Genomic DNA, 24,489 nt, shown 5'->3' on the forward strand with positions numbered 1-24,489 from the left:
AATTTACTTCTCGGTGGAAGCACCTTTCATTCCCAATATAAATTACCGATTCCATTAAATGAAACTTCAATTTCTAGACTCTATATAAACAGTAAAGTTGCTAAAACTATTAAAAAGGCCCAACTTCTCATTATTGATAAATGCACCATGGCATGCAGTCATGCTATAATGCCATAGACAGATTACTAAGAGAAATTATGAATTTGAATGTTGTATTTGGTGGGAAAGTTCTCCTTCTTGGAGGGGATTTTCGACAATGTCTCAGTACTGTACTGTGCTATGCGATCGGCCATAGTACAAACAAGTTTAAAGTACTGCAATGTTTGGGAATGTTTCAGAAAGTTGTCTCTTACAACAAATATGAGATCAGAGGATTCTGTTTATAGTTAATGGTTAGTAAAACTTGGAGATGGCAAACTTGATAGCAGTTTTCATTTAGGAATGGATATTATTGAAATCCCCTGTGAAATGATTTGTAATGGATCTATTATTGAAGCTACCTTTGGAAATACTGTATCTATAGATAATATTAAAAATATATCTAAACATGCAATTCTTTGTCCAAAAAATGAGCACGTTCAAAAATTAAATGAAGAAATTTTGGATATACTCGATGGAGATTTTCACACATATTTGAGTGATGAGTGATGATTCCATTGATTCCACAGATGATGCTGAAAAGGAAAATTTTCCCATCGAATTTCTTAGTAGTATTACTCCTTCAGGAATGTCCTGTCATAAATTAAAATTGAAGTGGGTGCAATCATCATGCTATTGAGAAATCTTAATAGTAAATGGGGTCTTTGTAATGGTACCAGATTTATTATCAAAAGATTACGACCTAACATTATCAAAGCTAAAGTATTAACAGGATCTGCAGAGGGAGAGGTTGTTCTGATTCCAAGAATTGATTTGTCCCTATCTGACACTGGCCTCCCATTTAAATTGATTCGACGACAGTTTCCCATGATGCCAGCATTTGTGATGACTATTAATCAATCACAAGGACAAACTCTAGACAGGATAGGAATATTCCTACCTGAACCTGTTTTCGCACATGGTCAGTTATATGTTGCTTTCTCTCGAGTTTGAAGAGCATGTGATGTTACAGTTAAAGTTCTAAATACTTCATCACAAGGGAAATTAGTCAAGAACTCTGAAAGTGTTTTCACTCTTAATGTGGTGTACAGGGAGATATTAGAATAAGTTTAATCACTTTATCAGTCATTGCATCACTTGTTTTTATATCATGTTTTTTTTGTTTTTATATCATGCCTCTGTTGTTGTTATATCCTTTTGTTACTGTTTATTTATTAATAAATTTATATATTATTTTCATATACATTTTACTAATTTCCTTTCATCTCTCACACTTCTATTATAGAGAAAGGGCAAATAGCAATATTAAAATATTTCCACTAATTAATTCCCTTTTAATGTGCATGAATTTTGTGCACCGGGCTACTAGTTTTAGATATAATATCTGTAAGTAAATTATAGGGGAAACAGATTCCAGAAATAACTGGGGGGAAAAATGCTCACAGAGTATTGTTTTGAAAAATAGGAAGTCCTTATTTATGAGTTTACATTAACTGGTCCTAATCCATAGTATTAAGGTTCATAGTTATTCACACAGAAACAAGAAATAAACTATTACAAGTAATCAGTAAGGAGTCTCTTAATTTAGTATAAGAACATTCCAAAATAGAGAGATACTCATTCAGAACAATAAGTGATAATAATTTATATGAATTTGATAATGAACAACATTGCATCTTAATGTGTTATTTCTTTCCTACCTAGATCATCACAAAGTATGTATATGAGCTTCTGGAAAAGGACTGTAATTTGAAAAAAATATCTATACCAGTAAGTCCAATTTTTAAAAATGTTCATACTTCCAAATAAAATAGTTTTCAATTCAGAAGAAGATTTTTGTTTTAGGTTAACTGTGATAAGTTTAAATATTAAGGTTCCAGTGTTTTGATATTGATAAAGATGATATTAAGTTGCTGTTAGTATTCCTTATCTCACTGTGTACAATAGTTTTTAAAAAGTAAAAATCTTCAGAAGTATTGTGCACAATGAGATAAGGTATACTACAAAATAGACACGGGATATTAGGTACAACATGGGGCATATAGCCAGTGATATTGTAATAATTGTGTGTGGTACCTGGTGGTACTTGAAGTGACAGAGGGCAGCACTTGGTAAGATGTATGATTGGCCACTAGGCTGTATGCCTGAAACTAATGCAAAATAATGTTGAATGTAAACTGTAATTGAAAAATATAATAAGATATATGTAGGTAAGAAACACTAATACCCCCCTTCCCAAAAATAAGACTGGTTTCCATCCTTTTTTGAAAATGATAATATAATTAGAAGGACCACCCTTCTCTACCCTTTCCCATTTATTGATATAATTTATTATTACTTATTTGAAGTGAGGTAGTACACTGGAATGACCTTTATAAGTATGTATTCCTAATGAAAGCTCAGCTTAATGAATTATTATTGTTTGAAGATAAATGGACTTGGAACAGCCATTTCCAAACTTCAATTAATGAAGAGAAAAATATTTTACTCATTATATAGAAATTTTGCTAATGGAAATTATCATTAACGTTATACAAGTAAGTTATAGTTACCAATTGCAAAGTCAGAGTTCTGTGTCAAATTGATATGATACTAGCCAATAACCAGCTCAAATACTACCCGTACTCCTTAATCATTAGTACCATTACATAATTCAGTTTCATTACCTTGAATTTTCTAATGTTCTCATATTTTTTAAGTTAACATTTCGGGATGTTTAAGTAACATGGCTTACTCATGGTTATCTTAATTTATAGCCCCTTAAAATATTTTAAATGTTATAATTGAAAAACCACATTTTTATCTTCTGAAAAAAAGTACTTTTCCAGTTTTAAAGTGATTACTGTGGAATTTAAATTACGAACATTTCATTCCTCAAAAAATTGACTGAATTTCTTGGTAATGGGATTTAGTCAAATAGTAAAAAGAAACAGTGCCCGGCCCCTACTGGGAAGTCCAGAGCTAAGATAAACAGATGTCCTTTTCCATAGCATTCTGGGCTCCATTAAAGCCTCACTGACTTTAAGAGGCATTTTTATTTGTGCATGTTTAGATGTACTCTTTGGGAAATGCATGACTAGAAACCTCCATGGCCTCATTTTTATTACACACTGACAACTTTGCTTTTTAATTTTTTCTTTTTTCTTATCACTATTTTCCTTTTTTATTTATTTTTTTAAAGCCACTTTAACTGAGTCATTCCTCTGTTTTCCTATAATGGTTTTAAGTAAATTGGAATTACCTAGATTTGGTTTTCCACTTTCTCTCATCCTCTTCCTTCACTCTGTGGCTTCAATCATACCTGCTGTCACTGTAATTTGTTTACTCAGGACATCTCAAGCAATTGAAGCTAAAGTGATTCTGTTACACTTCATATCTCTCTTTCTGCATACTTAATTACTACTAATAAAGATACAATTACATAATTTTATTTCTTAGCGTGTGTAGCTCTTTTAAAATTCTTTTTAATTATGTACTAGTTTAATATTCAATATATATTTTCTGAACCAGGCAAGTTATAACCAGTTTTAGGATGCATTGTTTAGTTAAATACCTTTTATCTAACGAAAGTCACTGGTGATTCTTGATAAGATTACTTATTCCAAAAGTTTGTTCATTCCTTTATTTACAGAATGCCTACAATATGCCACCTCTCCTTTAGGCATTGGGAATGTAGCTAGATACAAACAGAAAAGTTCATGCCTTCCTAAACTTACATTCTAGTGGAGGAAGCAGAAGGTTAATAAACAGTTATACGAACAAATATATAAAGTAAAGCATACAATTTATTAGATCATGGCATGTGCTATGGAGGAAAATAAAAGAGAGAAAGGAACTAGAGAATTTTTGGGATATTAGTTAAAAGGGGTGGTCAGGGAAGGTTTTACTGAGAAGGTGGAATTTTTTCTTAAGCTCTGTGGCCATCCTCTTGTTGATGAAATAATTGCCCTTTGTGCTCTGTTTACATGAATTTCTAAGCCTCTGTTATATCAGTCTGATTGTTTTAGAAGTAGAGGAATTTTGTTTTTGTTCTCTCAGGAATAGTGACTGGGAATACTTGGAATCCAGGGCATTTTTGGTATCTAGAGTTTTTGTTTATTTCTTATTTTGATGGCTGCAAGGATATACACCATTGATGAAGTGAAGAACTATTTAATTACATAGCAGGTGGATTATCCTCTCTGTTCGAGGGTGTGTATTACCTGCCATCACAGCTGTAGTTTCTGTTTCTGACCAGGCTGCATAGAGGCTTCCATTCCTAGTTACTTGCCACTGCTGATGAGGAATGTCACTCAGTGCCTGCTGTGGCGCATGTAGTAAATGACTGGGGAGTCATCCCTTCATTTAGTCTTTCAAATCTAAATCATATATCATCTAGTTTAAACCTAAGTATTTAAGTACAATCAAAATGAATAAAAATATTTAATTTTCATCCATAGATAGCTGGTATATAAAGTAAGGTATCGGAATACACAAATAATATTCCCTTATTAAATAATTATTATATAACCTTATGTTCATACTCTGAATGAAACTTTAAAGTCAATTTGCATAGAATGGTAGATTTTTGAATTTTTAAATAGTTTCCTCTCCACCTTTAAAAATCTTAGTGGTATTTGTACGCAATATATGATTTTCCAGTAGGTGTATCCTCCAATTGGGTCTTTCTGTTTCTATTTTAAGTGCAATATTCTTCTATTATAGAATTACTAGAGGCCCGGTGCACGAAATTCGTGCATGGGAGGTGGGGTCCCCTCAGCTCAGCCTGTACCCTCTCCAATCCGGGACTCCTGAGGATCGGGCCTAAATCGGCAATCAGACATCCCTCTCACAATCCAGGAATGCTGGCTCCTAATTGCTCACTTGCCTGCCTGCCTGATCACCCCTACTGGCCCCCCTGCCAGCCTGATCATCCCTAACCGCCTCTGCTGCAGGCCTGGTCACCCCCAACTGCACCCTCTGCCAACCTGGTCGCCCCCAACTGTTCCCCCCCCTCGCCGGCCTGGTCGCCCCTAACTGCCTCCCCTCCCATCAGCATGGTCGCCCCTTACTGCCCCCCATGCCAGTGTGGTCGCCCCCAACAGCCCCCCTCTGCTGGCCTGGTCGCCCCTAACTGCCTCCCTGCCAGCCTGGTCACCCCTCACTGCCCCCCACCCCCGCTGACCTGGTCACCTCCAACTGTCCCCACCCCCCCACCGGCCTGGTCACCCCTCACTGTCCCCCTCTGCCGGCCTGGTTGCCACTCTGCCCCCTCTGCTGGCCTGGTTGCCCCCTACTGCCCCTCCTGCTGGCCTGGTCGCCCCCAACTGCCTGCCTCTGCCGGCTTAGTTGCCCCCGCTGCCAGCCTGGTTACCCCCCAACTGTGCCCCCTGCTGGCCTGTTCGCCCCTCACTGCCCCTCCTGCCAGCCTGGTCACCTCACACAGCCTGCTGTTCAGTTGTTTGGTCGCCCCTCACTGCCCCCCCTGCCATCTGATCGCCCCATGCAGCCCGGTGTTCAGTCTTGTGGCCACCCCTCACTACCTCCCTGCCGGCCTGGTCACCCCACACAGCCTGCTGCCCAGTCGTTTGGTCGTTCCTCACTAAACCCCTGCTGGCCTGGTCACCCCACACAGCCTGCTGTTCAGTCGTTTGGTCGACCCTCATTAACGCCCCTGGCGGCCTGGTCGCCCCATGCAGCCTGCTGTTCAGTAGTTTGGTCATTACTCATTAACCCTCCTGCCGGCCTTGTTGCCCCACTCACCCTGTTTGGTCGTCCATTCAGTTGCGATGGCCCACGGCTCTTCATATATATATAGATAGACTTAATAGCTCTGTGACCTTGGGCAAGTTATTTAAAATCTCTTGATCTCAATTTCTTCATCTATAAATGAGTATAATAATAGTACCACCTTAATAGTATTGTGATTGAGATAATATTTTAAAAAAAATTTGCATAGTATCTAGACAATAGGAAGTACTCAAAAATTAGTTATTCTTATATATAATGACACTTAATACCCTATATAATAAAAGCCTAATATGCTAAGTGTCTTGTTGTCTGTCAAACCACTCAAAGCATAATATACTAATGATATGCTAAAGCTGCTCAACCGCTCACTATGACAGCGATGGCGAACCTTTTGAGCTCAGCATGTCAGCATTTTGAAAAACCCTAACTTAACTCTGGTGCGTGTCACATATAGAAATTTTTTGATATTTGCAACCATAGTAAAACAAAGACTTATATTTTTGATATTTATTTTATATATTTAAATGCCATTTAACAAAGAAAAATCAACCAAAAAAATGAGTTCGCGTGTCACCTCTGACATGCGTGTCATAGGTTCGCCATCACTGCACTATGACATGCACTGACCACCAGGGGGCAGACGTTCCAACCAGTAGGTTAGCCACTGCTGGGGTCTGGCTGATCGGGACTGAGTGAGATGGGCTGGACATGCCCTGGAGCCCTCCCGCTGTCCCTCCCTGGCCCTGATTGTGCACTGGTGAGGTCTCTCTGCCTGGCCCGCACCCTCTTGCAATCCGGGACCACTCAGGGGATGTTGGAGAGCTGGTTTCGGCCCAATCCCACAGGCCAGGCCGAGGGATCCCACTGGTGCACAAATTTGTGCACTGGGCCTCTAGTATAACAATAATGTAGGAGACATATATTTCCAATATTTTTTTTCATATTTTTATACTATCATGTCTTTTTTTACTCATCTACTGTATATGTAATTGTTACTCTCTAATGAATATTTTAATTTTATTTTAAACTTTATTACTCCTATAATTCTATAATAACCATTTTATAATTTATAGTAAGCATTATTTTTTTTCATTTTTATTTATGCCTGATCAATAAACATTTATTTATTATTTAACTTTTTTTAATTACAGGTAGATGCCTCTGAGAGTGAACCAAAGAGTTTTATCTTTATGAGTGAGGATGCTTTGACAAATCCACAGAAACTGATGGTTTTAATTCATGGTAGTGGTGTTGTCAGGGCAGGTCAGTGGGCTAGAAGGCTTATTATAAATGAAGATCTGGACAGTGGCACACAGATACCATTTATTAAGAGAGCTATGGATGTAAGTGCACTTTCTTTTATATTTTTGGGGGGGTCATTTTATAGCTCTGCTTTATTACGTTTATAGTTTATTTTAAAATGTTTCTTCTAACGTATCTCCTATACATGCTCTTATCCTTAAACTATTATTTATTTGTAATGAAAAATTGTTCTGCATTATTTTGCAGTTATAATAAAAACAAAATATCTTAGGTTTATAAAAATTTAGATAATGTCCTTGAAATGAATATTTTTTATTCTTAATTTTTTTGTTTATTATTATTTTAAATATCACTTAAACTACCAACTACTTATCAATAAGATTGAAATACTTTTGAAAAAAATGTGACTGCTTTTGTAAATCTTTTCCTATTTAGTTTAATGATGTCAGAAACTAAAGGAAATCTGCTACTTTAAATTAATCTTTTATTCTTTTAAAGAAGAGATGGAATAACTCAGTATTTTAAAATTATTTCTTTGAAAAATACTCTTTAGAGGCACATATAAAATGCTTTAAGTGTATAACATACATACAAAATGGTAAACTGCAGTATTTACTGAATTACTGTTTTGAATTTAAATCTTTTAAAGTCCATTTCTTTTAGAAATTGTTATTTTAAAATCATGTTTAAGGTTTCCTTTCCTATAATAGTGAAATTGTGGGGTTTTTTTCTGGCCTAGTATTCAATATCTAACTGTTAGGCTACTTTTGTTTTATTGACTTATTCTTAGGCTTTGTTGAATAGCCAAATTTTGCCAAGTATGGATTTTTTTACATGTAAATAGAGTTTTGCTTCAGAATAAAAGTAAAGTGGCATCTTGTATAATATAAAAATGTAAGGTTTATTTTTGTAATTAAAATTGGGAAGGAATTCCTTGATACACTGATTATTAATTACAAAGGTCAAAGGTAATATGTTCTCTACTTTGTTAACGCTGAAATGTTAATACAGTTGGCCCTTGAACAATCTGAGCATTAGGACCACTGTTACCCCATGCCCACCCTATGTGCAGTCAAAAATCTGTATATAACTTTTAACTCACTCAAAACTTAACTATTAATAGTCTACTGTTGACCAAAACCTTACCTATAACATAAACAGTTGCTTAACACATATTTTGTATATGTTTTGTATACTGAATCTTGGCAATAAATTAAGCTACAGAAAAGAAAATATTTTTAGGAAAATTATAGGAAAAAAAGTACTTCACTGCTATACATATTTATTGAAAAAAATTCACATATAAGTGGACCTGTGCAGTTCAAACACATGTTGTTCAAGGGTCAGTTGTATTTAAGGCCCAACCCAACTCTTAAAGAATATTTTGGTTAATAGATTTTGAGGCTTTTAAATGCTGTAGATAGAATTTCTTAGGTAAGCTGTATATTTTTTTCAGCCTTTATGAATATGCAAAGAACATAAAGGCATTACTACTTTTGATTGGTTTCAAACTTCACTGGTGTGTTTTTAGTAGAATTTAACTAAAAATACTGAGGTTTATATTTAAGTAACTCACATGAAATATTATTTAAACTGTTTCATACTTCAGGATATGAACAGTAGTTTGTGGTTAGAACAGACCTTGTTGATGTATTTTTACATTATACATGAAAAGTGATCACAATTCAGTGAATATTTGAAAATTTAATTTAGTAAGGAAAATCAGATGTTTGTATGTTTGAGAGCTAAGTGAAATACTCTATGTAATTATATTATTCCTGCTACTATATCAACTAAGCCTTTCCCATTCTTGTTTTTTTTTTATTGTTGCATAAGGGTTTTTGAGGTGAAAGGTGTCTGTGGGAATCCATACCAAACATCTTTGAATTGACTATCTGTTAATATCCCAAACAGGAGGGAGCAAGTTTGTCAGTGACATTAGAATAGTCGGTCATCTTGTTCTTTCTTGTAAGTAGGAATAGTGTTTTGGAGATAACATTTCATTGCCTTGACTTTTTTTTTCTTTTCTTTCCTTTTCTCAATCATAGCAACTCATGATTCCTTGAAAAAAATAAGAAGAAGCTGATTTCTAAATACTTTTTTAGTATTTAGTATATTCAGTATGTTATGTACTTTGAAATTTTTAATTTATATACTTTATTCTTTTATAGTAACTGAATATGAACTTTATTGTGGTAATTTTCTACATGCTGAATATTTTAAAATAATATTTCTTTTTAGTGCAGATAAAATGATTTTATTATTTGGGTTTTACCTTTTCATAGTGTTTCTCTGGTAGTTCTTCAAGGGCTGCTCTGTGTTTGTTGGGGTGGGGGGTCAGTGCAGGTGGACAGGTATGGAGAAAAAGGAACCCCAGTACACTACTGGTAGGAATGCAGATTGATATAGCGATAGTGGAAAACAGTGTGGAGTTTCCTCCGAAAATTAAAAACAGACCTGCCTTTTTGACCCAACAATCCCACTTCTAGAAATATATCTTAAGAATCTCGAAACACCAATGCAAAAGAATATATGCATCCGTATGGTCATAGCAGCATTATTTACAGTAGCCAAGATCTGGAAACAGCCCAAATGCCCATCCATAGATGAGTAACTAAAAAATCGGTGGTACATTTACAGAATGGAATACTATGTGACCATAAAAAAGAAGGAAATCTTTTGCAACAGGATGGATGGATCTGGAGAGTATTATGCTAAGTGACATAAACCAGTCAGAGAAAGACAAACACCATATGATTTCACTTACATGTGGAAACTCATGAACAAAATAAACAGACAAAATAGAAACAGACTTATAAATATAGAGAACAGACTAACAGCTGTCAGAAGGGATGGGGATTGTTGGGGCTGAGTAGAAAAGGTGATAGGATTAAGCAAAAAAAAAAATCATAGACACAGACAACAGTATGGTGATTACCAGAGCTAAAGGGGTGGGGGGAAATAGAGGAGGGTAAAGGGGGAATAAACGTTGATGGAAAGAGACTTACGTTGGGGTACAATACAATATACAGATGATGTATTGTAGAATTGTACTCTTGAAATCTATATAATTTTATTAACCAACTAGAGGCCCGGTCCACAAAAATTCGTGCACTGGGAGGGGTGGACCCTCATCCCGGCTGCCCCCTTTCACAGTCCGGGAGCCCTCAGAGGATGTCCTACTGACGGCTGAGGTCTGCTTCCCACAGGGAGGGGGCCTAAGCCACAGTCTGGCCTTCATCTGCAGGAGGCAACCAGGCCGATCAGGGGAAGGTGCCACCCCCATCATCCCGCTGTTACTGCCACTGCTGGCCACTGCAACTGCCGGCCCTCCTTGGCCCTCGCAGCTGCTGCAGCTTTGTCCGGAAGGACGTCCGGAAGACATCCAGTCGATCTGGTCTAATTAGCATATTACCCTTTCATTAATATAGATGTCATCCCTATAAGTTCAATAAAAAATTAAAAAAAACAAATAAAACCACTTTTTATTAAAATTAACTGCAGAACATCAAAGGATATATGCATATAATCTTTTCTCTTGTTTTACTTTTTTTCTTTTCTGCATGCATATAATCTTAAAAGTCAAGTAAAAGCCAAAGGCATATATCAAAATAATGATTATCCTTTCCTAATATTTTTCCCACCTATTAGTTCTGTTCTCTAGATATAATCACTCTCATTATTTTTAGTTTTACTTATATTTGCTATTTCACATTTAGAATTATAGCACTGTTTCTTGATATATCACTCATTTTCTGTTATGGATAAACAGTTTTTAAATTAAATCAGCAATCAAACTTTATAATACTACTACTGTAATATTGCTTATGGCTTAGCCATGTAGGTACTATGATTACTTTTCATTTTTTGCTATATTTATTTTTATGGAATTAATTTCATAGGTTTTTATAATTATTTTTTTGTAATAATTATTCAGCTCTTGATTAGTCAGTAATTTTTTACATGGTCAAATTTGTCAGATAATCTTCTAGTTTCAGGTTCTTCTAGAGAACTCTCTTGGAATTCTGTGGACTTTTGTTCCAGTCTTGACTGGTCACTTTCTAAACCTGCCTTCCTTTCTCTCTCATCATAGGACTCCCCTTTGATTTTGTCTTATGTTTGACCTGTTTCCTGGATCTAATAACCCTTGCTTTTGGATCTATGCCCTCATTTTGTTGGAGTCATCAAAGAGTGAATACAAGATAAAATTTTAAAGCTTTTATTTCTAAACAATGCCTTTATTTTACATCTTCACTTTATTTTAATAATTCAACTAGGTATAGAACTCCACTTCAAAAATCATTTTCATTCAGAAATTTGAAGGCTTTGTTTCATTGTCTTCTAGTTTTCAGAGGTTTAATTGGAAAGTCTGGTACCATTCTGATCTTGAATCCTTTTGTTCTCCTCTATAGAGGCCTCTTTTCCTTCTTTATATTGGTTTTAAGAAATGTCCTATGCTTTAGTATGGGTTTGTTTTTGGTGGTGTTTTTTTTTTGATTCGTTGTGTTGGGCACTTGGTGATGATTACTTTTTATCTCGTGATTCTCAATTCTGAGAAAGAAATTGTGGTGTTTCTTGATAATTTAAATCTTTCTTTTAGCATACGGTTTGGGAGTTCTGGATAGAGTCTCTAATTTTCTTATCTGTCTTATCTAATTGTATATACTTTCTTTTCCATCTGTTTTGGCTCTGATTTCTGGGATGTTACCTACTTTTTTTAAAAATCCTTTTATAGAATTTTTAAAGTTCTTCTATCATATTGGTGTATGGAACTCTTTATTTACTTTGTAGACTTCTACATAGTACACCTGATCGAGCTTTGTGTTGCTTTCTTCTCCTTTCATGTTCTGAATATGTTTCTCTGAAGGAAAAACCTCTTATCTCTTGCAGAGCTGGCTGCACAATGTTATTTTGTTTTTTGTTTTGGGGTTTGCTTTTGTGTGTGTGTGGATTGGAGTTAACTACCTTATGTGAACTTACAACTAAGTGCCTCTGTTTTTAACTCAAGGCTACCAAGATAACTGACACCCCAATTTCTGAGTTATTCTGAAATTCTGTAAGTTGGCATGCTTCTTGTCATTATTCCCCTCCAGTGGGAATTAAGTTTGAATTTATGCTGTAATACAAAGAGTGTTCCACAAGCTTATAGTCTTTCAAAAATTTATTGGCATCTGTATCCTCTAGTCTCTCCCTTCCCATTTATTTTGTCCTGATGAGATAATACCACTCCAAGTTTTTTTAAAAAATATATTTTTATTGATTTGAGAGAGGAAGGGAGAGGAGAAAGGGATAGAAACATCAATGATGAGAGGGAATCATTGATCAGCTGTCTCCTGCACACCCACTTTTGGGGAACGAGCCTGCAACCTAGGCATGTGCCCTTGACCAGAATTGAACACCGGGACTCCTCGGTCCACAGGCCGATGCTCTATATCCACTGAGCCAAACCAGTTAGGGCAACTCCACGTTTTTAAACTATTTTACTGTAATCCGTGGAAGAAATAGTGGCAATCTAACGTATAGCATTTTATTAGGTTAATATCACTCCTACTTTTTAGACTAATACTTTACTCTGATTTGTGGAAGGAATAGTGGTAATCTAAAGTATAACATTTTAAGTACATTTCTTATGTGGTTGTTCCAGTGACAGTCACTTTACAACTCATATAATTTTAAAACAAATAACACTAATTTTCTATATAACATGTGCTATGTAGACCCCAGGAGACATCCTTATGTGGCAATATTCATCACACTAGAATATTTTGGGATTTTGTTTTAGATATCAATATGAATGTAAGGAGACTAATTAAAGAATATATAAAGTGTTGCTTAACTTTGATATGAATCACATACTTTAAAAGTTGATTTAGAGCTTTTTAGTTTTTAAATCACTTGCTTCTCTTTTAATAAGGTACAGCTTTAACTTTCCTATTCTGTCTGTTGACTTTCTGATTCCTCTTAATTCACTTTGGGTTTTCTCTCCTTTTTCGATGGGCCCATTTATAAAACTGATTGATTGCAATATTAGGATTTTTTTCTTTAAATGTACATAGGACCATTATAGATGGGTATCTAAAAAGAGGGTATAGTTTTTGTTGTTTTTTTTCAATATTTGAGTAAAAAAATTTTGGTAACATTTTTGTAACTATTACCTTGCATTCAAAGTCTTCCAACTAAGTACTGCAAGCTCTTGCTATTTCAACATAAGTAGTTGACAAAATAGTTAAGCAACTACTTTGGAAATGTGATAGGATTCTTTCTAGTGGGTTTTCCATGGTTAGTTGATTGTAACAAGAAGTACCATAACAATTTAGAGCATAGCTCTTATTTTTAACAATAGCAATGCCATCTAGTAGCTTATAGGAAATTATTTAGCATTTATGTAGTGCAAGCAGCATATAATTTGCCAGGAGATGTATTTTTACGGTCTCAGAAGCTTCAAGAACATGAAAATTTCTTCAGAGCTTTTAAATATACTTTTGTTAAATTGATTTATATGCTTTTATGGTTTTTATAGTCATTCAAAGTATTTGTGGAATTAAAGACATGCTTGTTAAAACAAGGTGCCACTTTTCAAAATATAAAATTGGCATATAAATTGGTAATACATTTTATGATATACTAAGTTTAGATATTTGTGGGAATGTAAATCGAAGCAATCTTTTTAGATGGCAGTTTTGTTATATTTTCCAAAATTAAATATGTGTACCTTTGACCCTAAATTCCATTTGAAGAAATTTACTCTAGAGTAGCCACAAAGTATAGATTGTCCCCCAAAATGTGTACATACACTTTGAATAATTATAAAGGCAATGTTTATTAAAAAACATTTCATTTTCAAAATTGAGCTATCAGCTGTTATATATAGTGTGTACACATTTTTGGGGACACCTTGTATATGTATGAGAATCCTAATCACAGTAGTGTGTAATACTGCAAATACTTCTAACCACCTCAGTACTCACAGTAGGGAACTATTTGATTAAATTATGGTATATAGTCATATTGTAGAAGACTGGTTATTAAGAAGAATGAATTGTAGTTTATTTATGTGTGTTCATTCATATGGAGTGATGTCTAAACATTATCAAATTAAAACACAAGAATGAGATTACTTGTTAAAAATTATACTTGCATACACATAAAACTACATGGATATATATTAATGTTCTTAGACGTTTATGTAAAAAAAATGAGATTTTTCTTCTTTTACTTTTCATTTTCAATTTTTCTATTTAATTCTTTTGTTCCTTTTTTACTTTGAGCAGTTATTACATTTATAATTTTAATTTAAAACATTTTAAGATTAAAAATGGCGGCAGAGTAGGAAGATGCTGCACGGCATGCTCCCAGGAACAAGCTGGAATTACAACTGAAATGCAGAAAGGCTTTTTGAATAAACAATGGAAAACTCACAGGAGAAAACCCTGATATCCAAAGACCAAAGGTGGAGACAGCATAGAGACTGGTAGGAGGGGTGGAGGCACAAAAGGGCTCGCCAGGCACCCACAGGCAGCAACTGAAGTTCCGGAGAGATATCTCAGCTCTGGCGGGTGCCACTGAGAACTCTGGGATCTAATCCCAAAGCTGGGCTCCCCAGCAGAGAGCACCAAACTGAGAGGGTACACACATAACATCTAGCTGTGAAAAGCTGTGGGGTGCTGTCTACCAGGGAGTGGCAGCTGAAAGTTCAGGCACCCTCTTAAAGGGCCAATGCAAAAAAATTTCCTGTGGAGCCACCCACCTTGTGCTCTGGCAGAGGGAGGGTAAAGTGGACTGGAGCTGTGCAAGCAGAACCCAGGACTGGGGACTCGGGGGATAGAGCTCAGAAGGCAGACTCCACAAGTTTCCTGGGCTGAGTCATTCCCTCACACAAGTGAGGACATCTTTCCCACGTAGACATCTGCCTTGCCTGGCGGGAAAACAGTCCACACACCCTATTGGTAAACACCTTGTCCTGAGGCCACTTGAGAGATTAAAAGTAACAATAAGCCTCCAGGCAGAAGCAGCTGCCCCACCCTGTTGAAAAAAAAACTCTTCGCCACACCTGAGGACGATTGCCTGGGGGCAATTCAAGTCCGAATCCTGTTAGTCTGTAGACAGAGGCAGTTTCTGGAGGCTTTGAGTGTTTGCCTGATCCAATTAGTCAGAAACAGCCTTTAACACTGTCCTGCACTAGAGGTTGAGTGGTATAGAGCAGTGGTCGGCAAACTGCGGCTCGCAAGCCACATGCGGCTCTTTGGCCCCTTGAGTGTGGCCACGAAATTTGAATTGCACTGTACGTGCATGCCTGCACGTGGTATTTTGTGGAAGAGCCACACTCAAGGGGCTGCAGCTTGCCGACCACTTGTATAGAGGGTCTACCTAAAACATAGTCACAAACCCAAACAGACAACCAAAATGGAAACAAAGAACAACCCCCAAATGAAAGAACTAGTGAATTCTCCAGAAGAAGAGATAAATGAGGCAGAGATAAGAAATTTATCTGAAACAGAGTTCAGAGTAATGATGTTAAAAATGCTTAACAGTATGAAAAAAGATATAGTAACTATGAAAAAATAAGTCTGAGATAAAGAATGACATAACACAAATAAAGAACACATTGGAAGGAATACACAGCAGATTAGGGGAAGCTGAGGATCGAATCCGTGAATTAGAAGACAGTTGAAAATATCACTCAATTAACCAAAAAGAAAAACAATTAAAAACAGGACGACGGCTTAAGGGAGCTGTGGGACAATGTGAAACGTAACAATATCAGAATAATAGGTGTGCCAGAAGAGGCAGAAAGGGAGAAAGGCATAGAGAAGATGTTTGAAGAAATAATGGTAGAAAACTTCCCTAACCTGGTCAAGGAAAAAAATTACACAAATTCAGGAGGCACAGAGAACCCCAAACAAGAAGAACCCAAACAGACCCATGCTCAGACACATCATAATTCAAATGCAAAAAAATAAAGACAAAGAGAGAATCTTAAAGGCAGCAAGAGAAAACTGTTACTTACAAAACAAAGGGGTTCCCATAAGGCTCACACCTGATTTCTATTCAGAAACTCTACAGGTCAGAAGGGAATGGCATGAAGTACTCAAGGTAATGGAAAGCAAGGATCTGAGACCAAGATTACTACATCCAGATTACTATCTTTCAAAATAGATGGTCAAATAAAGAGCTTCCCAGACAAAAAAAAAAAAAAAAAAAAAAAAGGCTAAAGGAGTTCATCACCACCAAGCCAGCATTACAAGAAATGCTAAAGGGATTGCTATAAGGGATTGAGAAGAAACATGTGAGAAACCTAGCCATACAGAATTAAAATGGCTATAAATAAATGCCTCTCAATAATAACCCCAAATGTAAATGAATTAAATGCTCCAATCAAAAGGTGTAGGGTAGCTGAATGGATAAAAAAAACATGACCCAACTATATGCTGTCTACAAGAGTCCCACCTCAAAACAAAAGACACACACAGGATGAAAGTGAAGGGATGGGAAAAATTTTCCATGTGAATGGAAAAGAAAAAAAAGCTGGTAAAGCAATACTCATAACCGACAAAATAGACTTTAAAAGCATCATGCTCAGTGAATAAAGCAAGTCAGAGAAGGATGAATGTCATACAATCTCACCCATTTGTGGAATATAATGAACAACATAAACTGATGAACAAAAATAGAGCCAGAGGGGGAAAATATTCTAGAATATAATAGAAGTAATCCTGTTATTTGCAGATTTTTAGTATTTCCTACAACTTCTGTGATACCATACTATATTAGTCCAGTTTTGGTAATATGCTTAAAATCCTTTTATTCTTGAAATATTAATACTTATTGCATGTAATAATATATGTACGATCATTTTTCTTGAATAATTGGTGTTTATTGCATGTAACGTATTTAAAATTGTTTTTCTTGAAAAAAACACAAAAAACATTTTAAGAAAATATTTCTAAAATATATTACAGGAATATTATTCAATCAACCATTTCTAAAAGAATTTAATGTTTTATTATAAAATTGCAAACAACTTCTTTAAATAATTATTGCTTTTTCCCATTAAAGACTGGCAGAATTTAGACTACTAAAATTTACATTTCAGACTTTTTAAAAATAAATGCAAATTTTATTCCTGTTTGAAATATGGACTACTAAACTATAGGTTGAAATCAACAGCATTAATTCCAAATTTTAAAAGTAAACTTTGAAATTTTCCGGGGAAAAACTATTTAAGAAAATAATAATAAAAAGAAATAAAAGTAAACTTTGAAAGAAACCAAATTAACTAAAGAAAATATTTTAAGTTGTTACATTATAGACTTCATCAAAGATGGTTCAAGTCAAGAATTCCTGGAAAGGTTAAAAGCTTAGCACATTACTAAACTGACAAGGTATATGAGGTCACACCAGCCCCCATGCCAGCAAAAGAAAACAATGAAATGACAGCTCTAGTGTTTGGAGAGAGGTTGTTAACGACAGCTTATTCCTTTATGATTTCAACTCTTGACAGAAGACAGGTCTGCTGGTTGCATCAGTGGCAGATATATCATTACCTTCTGGCCCTGTCATGACTGAATGGGGGGGGGGGGGGACTACATTCAGTTTTGAAAATCCAATTACTTTCTGGAATTTTGGTCACTGTTTCTGAAATACATGTGATTAAGCCATTCTGTGATAGCTCTTTGCATCTACATTGTTTTCTAATACTGAACTAATAAACTAATTAAGTATATATTTTCTATAGTCAAGTGGAGAGGAAGCTATAATAGCATAGAGCACCTGGATATCCTGAAGTCATCCCAGGGAAAATATTACAGGCCTCTTACATTTAATATTTATTCCTGTACCTATGTTTATACCTAATGTCAAATAACTTATAAAGTAGACAGAGGCCTTTTCACTAAGTGCAAGACGAAAAATACTGAATTTTAAAACAATGAGGCACCATTTTTACATGAGAAAATATTGGTTATAATTTAATTATAATTTAGTCTTATTAGATGCACATTTGAGTTACTTTTTTTTTTTTTTTTCCCTACCTAAAAACTGACTCTGGAGACTTAGAAAGAGAGGGTATGGGTTTTGAAAGTATGTCAAAAGCCTTGGGGTTTGTGTATGATCAGAATTTCAATGGAGGTTGAGATGAATTCAAATGCATAGAAGGCAAACATAAAAATCTTGTTTAATTTCTGTCATGTTGTTCTTTTTGGAATCACTCTGATGTGTTTTTCAAATCTGCTTTTCTCTTGAGCTTTGTGCCGTTATATCCATGATCTGTATTTCCCCGCTTTTTATTTCGTTTTAACTGCTGATTCCTTTTCTGTGGTCCTTCCTTTAATATCAGCTGAAGCAGTTTGAATTGCAGAATCAAAGCTGTTTTGGGAGTGAGAGAGTGTGTAAGATTGTGCAGGGTGAGATTCTCTGGGTAGAAGGTAACACCTCCTGCAGTTATAATCAATGCTCTGGATACTTTCAAAGATTGGAGAAGCCATGACTTGCTCCAGGGTTAAACTTTTAAAATAACTTCCCTAGAGAAAAATGTCATCAATAAAATGGAATAATTAGTTGACAGTTCTTGAGTAGCCTAGGTTTAACAAGAAAAGATTAAAGATAGTCAGCTTTGCATTTTTCACTATACTTTGAATTTCTTTTGTTTTTTTAGACTACACTTTTGTTTATATCGAACATAATTTTTTTAAATGATAACTTCCAGTATTTATTGGTTTATCCCCTGAGTTATTTTAATTTGAGGAGAAATAAATGGAAAGAGTGTTTTCCTTTACTCATAGGAAATAGTCTAAACTTTTACTTGAAATCATTGAAACAGTAAATTAGGAATGGTAAGTAATTTTTTTATGAAAGTGTAGTTTGCACATTAGTTTAAGTCACCAAACATTAGAGTAAATGTGTGACATTTACATAATCATTAAGATAAGATTTTTTAAAAATAAAATAATGTTAAGTGCATTTATTAGTTTCCAGGAGCATTGTTTGGTAGCATTTCATGCTCCTGATGTTATTTGGTGATGATTTTATTCAACTATTTATATGATCTAAGTAAAAGGCATATTTTAAAATATTAATTTCTAGATAAGTTGCCTATTTCTAAATGATATCTTTATAGATTGTAACTAATGCCTAATTATAAATTAAAGATTTAATCTGAAAAAGACATCTATTAATTACTTTTTTAAAATTTGCAATATAATGTTCTTAAATTAAAACTGAATTTCAACAGTAATTCTGGATAGTAGCAGGCCTGTATTTTAATTCTTTTTCCTGGACATAAAACAAATCACTATTAAAAGTTTGTAGTGAAGTGTTGTAAGAATTAGGTGGAGTACCTTGACATACTTTGTATATTTAGAATCGTGTTCTTTTATATTTTAAAGTAAGTAAACTTTAAACTTTTATTAGTTTACTTCAAATGTAAGTTAAATCAGTATCCCTCTACTGTCATGTGTTTATTCAGATGTCAGCAATCTTAAGAGCTATGTTGCTGCTTTTTGTTAATAATCCTTATTGAAAAGGAGAACGTATCTTGTTTATGAAATGGATACAGTACAGGGATGAGTATGTCTCTTAAAGCTTGAAGTGTTATTAATAATAATTAGTATTAATAAAATATAAAAAGGACAAATACTATTGTGTTAGTAAAAAGCACACAGTAGTATTGTGTTAGGTATACATTATGCAATTAAAAAAAACCTGATATCATTTTTAGGGTATTCATATTTGATTTAAGAAGATCATAAAATTTAAGCCAATTAATTAGGTTAGGAATACCATACAGAAATCTATTAAATAAGAGTAAGCATAGCAAACTGTTATGTTTTACCTAGAGTTTAAAAAATAAACATGTATGCTATAAGTTAAATTCTGGATGAAAAAAGTTATTGTACAATTTATTATTTTTAAATCAGTACTACAGAATAAAATATTCTCTTAACATCAGTGGAAAAAATTAAATTTGTAAGGAGCTCTTCTTTGACCTTTTGTTTCTATAATAACACAGTGATAGTGATAAATAATACAAGTGTATCTCCAAAGAAAACTTAACTTGAAAAATTAGAGAAAATATAAGCAAGCAATTCAACCTTGCTCCTTTTGATAAACAAGACCATTACTTTTTAAATAATTTTTACAGTTTGTTGATATTTAGTAGTGTGACTGAAGCTTTTAAAAGAATTTTATTATCTTTATGCCTGTTTAAAGCAACTCTATTAAAATATTATTTTTATGATTACTTGTATAGTTGCAAACTTACTTAAAATTAAGATAATGAACTTATATGTATAGCATCTATGTATTTCTGTTAAACTGCAGTTTTATGTTAAATAGTAACTCACATTACTAAGGATCAATTTATTTCATTATTAAAAATGGGTGTGTTTTGAAACATTTGTATTATATACACAAACACACTTACAAATTTCTGTGTATGTCAAAATTCCAAATTGCTAACCCAGTAGAGTTGATTTTTTAAAAAAAACCATTATTTGAAAGACTTGTCAATTCTCTTGGGAAATGAGTACTTACGTATTCATACCATGAGCTGCATATTTGAATAAAATTATCTTTCTATGAATTGATCTTGAAAATATTTAAGAGTACATTTTTTCCAGAGAAACACATGCCAAGAATCATTTTAAACTTTCTTAAAATGTTCTTCTTAGTTTGCATTTTCTGATAGACAATGTGTTTTTGTTGAGCTTCTCATGCATATTTACTTGTATTGTAATGGTTTGAAAATGTATTGCCCTTTTGAACAGTGTGTATTGTTTGTGATCAGAAATTTAAAGAAGTTAGCTACTTCTTTCAGAACAAACTTAAACTATTGGTAATTGTCTTTTCCTCAGAAATTAACAAATTAGAACATCAAAGCCAGTATAGAGAGGTATGTAGTAGGTCATTTGCTGCTGCAGGCATTTTCCCTTCCTCCATGATGTATTTGTTTAGTTTCTCTCACTTCCTGCCTGTGGCACTGTATGGTGAAATTCAGACATGTTCTTCCCCTCCAAGGAATCTCAGGGGTGGAGGATAACTTATACAAAATTAATAAATGGTGTTGCTTTTTCATTATCACCCATCCAAGGCAATTTGCAGTGTTCACTTTAGAGGGAAAAAAAATTGAGTTGTGTAGGAAGCATTTACTTGTTAACAATACATTAACAAGTTTAAAGCCATGAGTCAGTTTTTAAAAGAAAATATATTTTGAGATGGTTAATACTATAAACAATGAAGAATACTGACCCAATAATTTCTTTAAAAAAATATTTTTATTGATCTTAGAGAGAAGGAAGGGAGAGAGAGAGAGAAACATTGATTGGTTGCTTTCCAGATGTGCCCTGACCGGAACCGAAACCTTAACCCAGGCATATGCCGTGACTGACTGGAAATCCTACAGACAACCTTTTGGTGAACAGGACGATGCTCAATCAACGGTGCTACTCTGGCTGGGTGACCCAATAATTTCTTAAGGCTCCTCCTTTTATTATTTTGGTATAGTAAAATCATAAAGTTAACATTGAAAATTAAAAACTAGTGCAGTGTTTGTATTTTATGATGACTAAATTAAATGAATTAGTTCATTTAGCTGGAGAGGAGTTTTAGCTGTTAGAGTATGCCAATTAGAAATTTTAATTTTACTCTGCAACTGAATCATTTTGCTGCAACATACTATAGAAACAATTTTATAAGAGAGAGAATGGTGTTAACTTATTGTATGTGTTCTTTGTGATGCTCAAATCTGTATAAATACCATAGCAGTAGGATTTAAGATTGCTTTTGAAAAGGAATTATATATATAACTAGGAGCCCAGCGCACGATTCGAAATCACGAGGTGCTGCCCACCCTCGAGTTGCCCATCGGCCCGCCTGGCTCCCTGGGCCCCGCAGCAGCCCGACCACTGCTGGTCTGGTCCTGCTTCCCTCTCCGGCCCTTGAAGCAACCGCGGCCGCTGCTGATCAGGCCCTCCCCCAGCCCAGGTGCGGAGGCCCCTGCTGCCCTGCCCCTGACGCTGCAGGCAACCTCCTGTCCGGTCGACCCATTACAGCGTCCCGGTTAATTAGCATATTTCTCTATTTTATATATATAGATAAATTGTTTGTAGATATAGCCTTAATTCATTTTTTTCTGTTTAATCCCTAAGGATACATTTGAATTATGACAATTTTTACCTTAAGAATTGTTTCAAAGAGCATTTAGAAGGAAGCCATGTCGTCTCATGTTAAGCTTCTACAACTCAATTTGTTACTTTTTTCATGTACAAGAATGATACAGTTAAGCCTCCTATATACTATAGCGTAAGAAATACCCTTTTACTTTGTTTAGGATATGTGAACCACACTGCACCTTGTAACAACTGGAATTTTAATAGTAATCTTATTTTGTCAAATATTATAGGTGTGCTTTTGTTTCCCACTAAACTGTGAGCTCACTGAGGGCAGGGATCATACATTTTTCACCATTGCCCAGCAGTACAGTGTAGTAGATAAGTATATAAGCTTTGGTTTTAAATATTCCTAGTTATCAGTTTTAGCTTTCCTAAAACATTCTCCTTTTAAGCATTTCTAGTCACTAATTTTAGTGACTTAATAGTTGTGTTATATTTTCAAGTGTTTTGGTCTGTTTAGTCTTGTTTTTCTTTTTTAATCCATAAAATGATTATAATAATAATGCAAACTCAGAGGATTATCCTGAAAATGAAATGACTAGATATATGAAAAGCACTTACCACTAGGCATGAAGCTGATTTTTAAAACTTTTTATGGATGGAGGGATAAATGAATTTCATTAAGAAAAAATAAATATGATGGCTTATTGGAAGGCACAATTCTTTTTGTTAAATCTATTAAAATAGTACATGATTTCAGTTCCTCTGTTCTTAAATAGGAACATGAGGTACACAAGTTCTTATTATAATAGCTGTCACATAATGAGTACTTAATGAATGTTAATAGTGAGGAAGGTAGAGATGTAAGAAGGTAATTAATTACTTGGTGTATTGTTTTGTTTTTGGTTTACTTCCTTTTCCTCTACAAATCCTGCCACTTTGCATTCTATTTCTATAACAGTATGACTGGATCTTTTATTTGCATCTAGTTGTATCGGCAGTGATTTTTCTGGTTCTATATTATCAACTATTCTAAGGACCCAGAGGGCATGGGATTGAGTTGGTTTTAGCTGTAGAGGTATAGATAGGCTTCTAAAATCATCCTCCATGGATAAACTGCACCTAGAAAGTAGAAACATAAGCTTTCGGAAAGTGATTTCTTTTTAACTCAATTGTAAATGGGAAAAATTTTTTTCTAACCCTCTTAACTCCATGAAATGCACCCTTCTATCCTTCCATCAATCTTCCAATTCATTTATAGATCCATCAAGTATTTATTGAGGGGGCAAGCACTGTTCTTCAAGTGTGGGGAAATACAATAATGAAAAAAACAAAGTGCCTGCCCTCAGTGCATTCTGGTTTAATGGGGAGACAGGCAAATTCAGTATGGTGTGATATGTACCCCCAAACTGTAAGCATTGAAGGTATCTCTTAATGCCATCTCTATAAAAATGCTTCCCAACAGACTTGGTATTTACATAAAGTCCTCAATTATGAGGAGGAACTTGTAGATTGGAGAGGTATTCCAGATTGAGGGATTAGTTGAATAAAGCTTGAACATAGAGTTTGATGTGAAATGGAGAGCATAAGACCGAGACTACATGAATCCTCTTACTATAAATATATTAATGAAAAGTTATTTTCTTATTTCTTTAACAAAGGTGGTATACTAGATGGTCTCAGTAGGTTTTTCTAGGTTTTAAATTTATTCTGTATTTCTATTTTTATAATATTTTGTTCTGACACAGGTATGTCCCACTTTATGAAATCAAAACAAAAAATTTGGTTTTATTTCTCAAAAATATTTAATTTTTTCTATTCCTTCTAATATTAAACTTTCCTAATTACAAATATTGTTTTGCAAAATATTTATTATAGAGGTCTTATCAATATTAAATTATTTGTATTAATTAATATACTCATTAAGATATCATTTACTGCTTGGGGAATGGAGAGAGGAGATTGCTATACTGAAGTGTTGCTACTAATTGAAAAAGCAGAACTAGCAAAGCACCTGGCATATAAACAGTCAGCAGGTTTTCTTCCAATATGTATGTCCTAATTGAAAAATTTCAGGTGGTCAATAGGCTCTCCCATGTCTAGATATGTATAGTAAGTGCCTTATAGGAAGAGACTTTGAATGGGAAGAGCTGGTATGGAATAGACAGTATTAAGTCAAATAAAGGTCCTCTGGCTAGATAGACATTGGAAAGTCGTAAGCTAGATATTTGGATTGTCAGCCCTGGGGATTGGAAAGAAAAGGAAGGTTGGGAAGAATAGGAGTTGGAGA

General features: G+C 34.6%; 1 protein-coding gene across 9 annotated transcripts in view; it reads left to right on the forward strand.

Moving 5' to 3' along the window:
• ARB2A (ARB2 cotranscriptional regulator A) overlaps positions 1 to 24,489 on the forward strand; it is a 381,447-nt gene that overhangs the window by 86,381 nt on the left and 270,577 nt on the right. For 7 of the 9 annotated variants that reach the window (XM_059694115.1, XM_059694108.1, XM_059694112.1 and 4 more), the window contains 2 exons: positions 1,804 to 1,869; positions 6,981 to 7,172. The exons of 1 other annotated variant lie outside the window; for it this stretch is intronic. In XM_059694115.1, the coding sequence (XP_059550098.1) occupies positions 1,804 to 1,869; positions 6,981 to 7,172 (258 nt within the window). The remainder of the gene's footprint in view (positions 1 to 1,803; positions 1,870 to 6,980; positions 7,173 to 24,489) is intronic. One more of the 9 variants, XM_059694111.1, reaches the window with a different exon arrangement.

Source organism: Myotis daubentonii, chromosome 4 (genome assembly GCF_963259705.1).
Source record: "Myotis daubentonii chromosome 4, mMyoDau2.1, whole genome shotgun sequence".
In the NCBI taxonomy this organism is placed as follows: Eukaryota; Metazoa; Chordata; class Mammalia; order Chiroptera; family Vespertilionidae; genus Myotis; species Myotis daubentonii.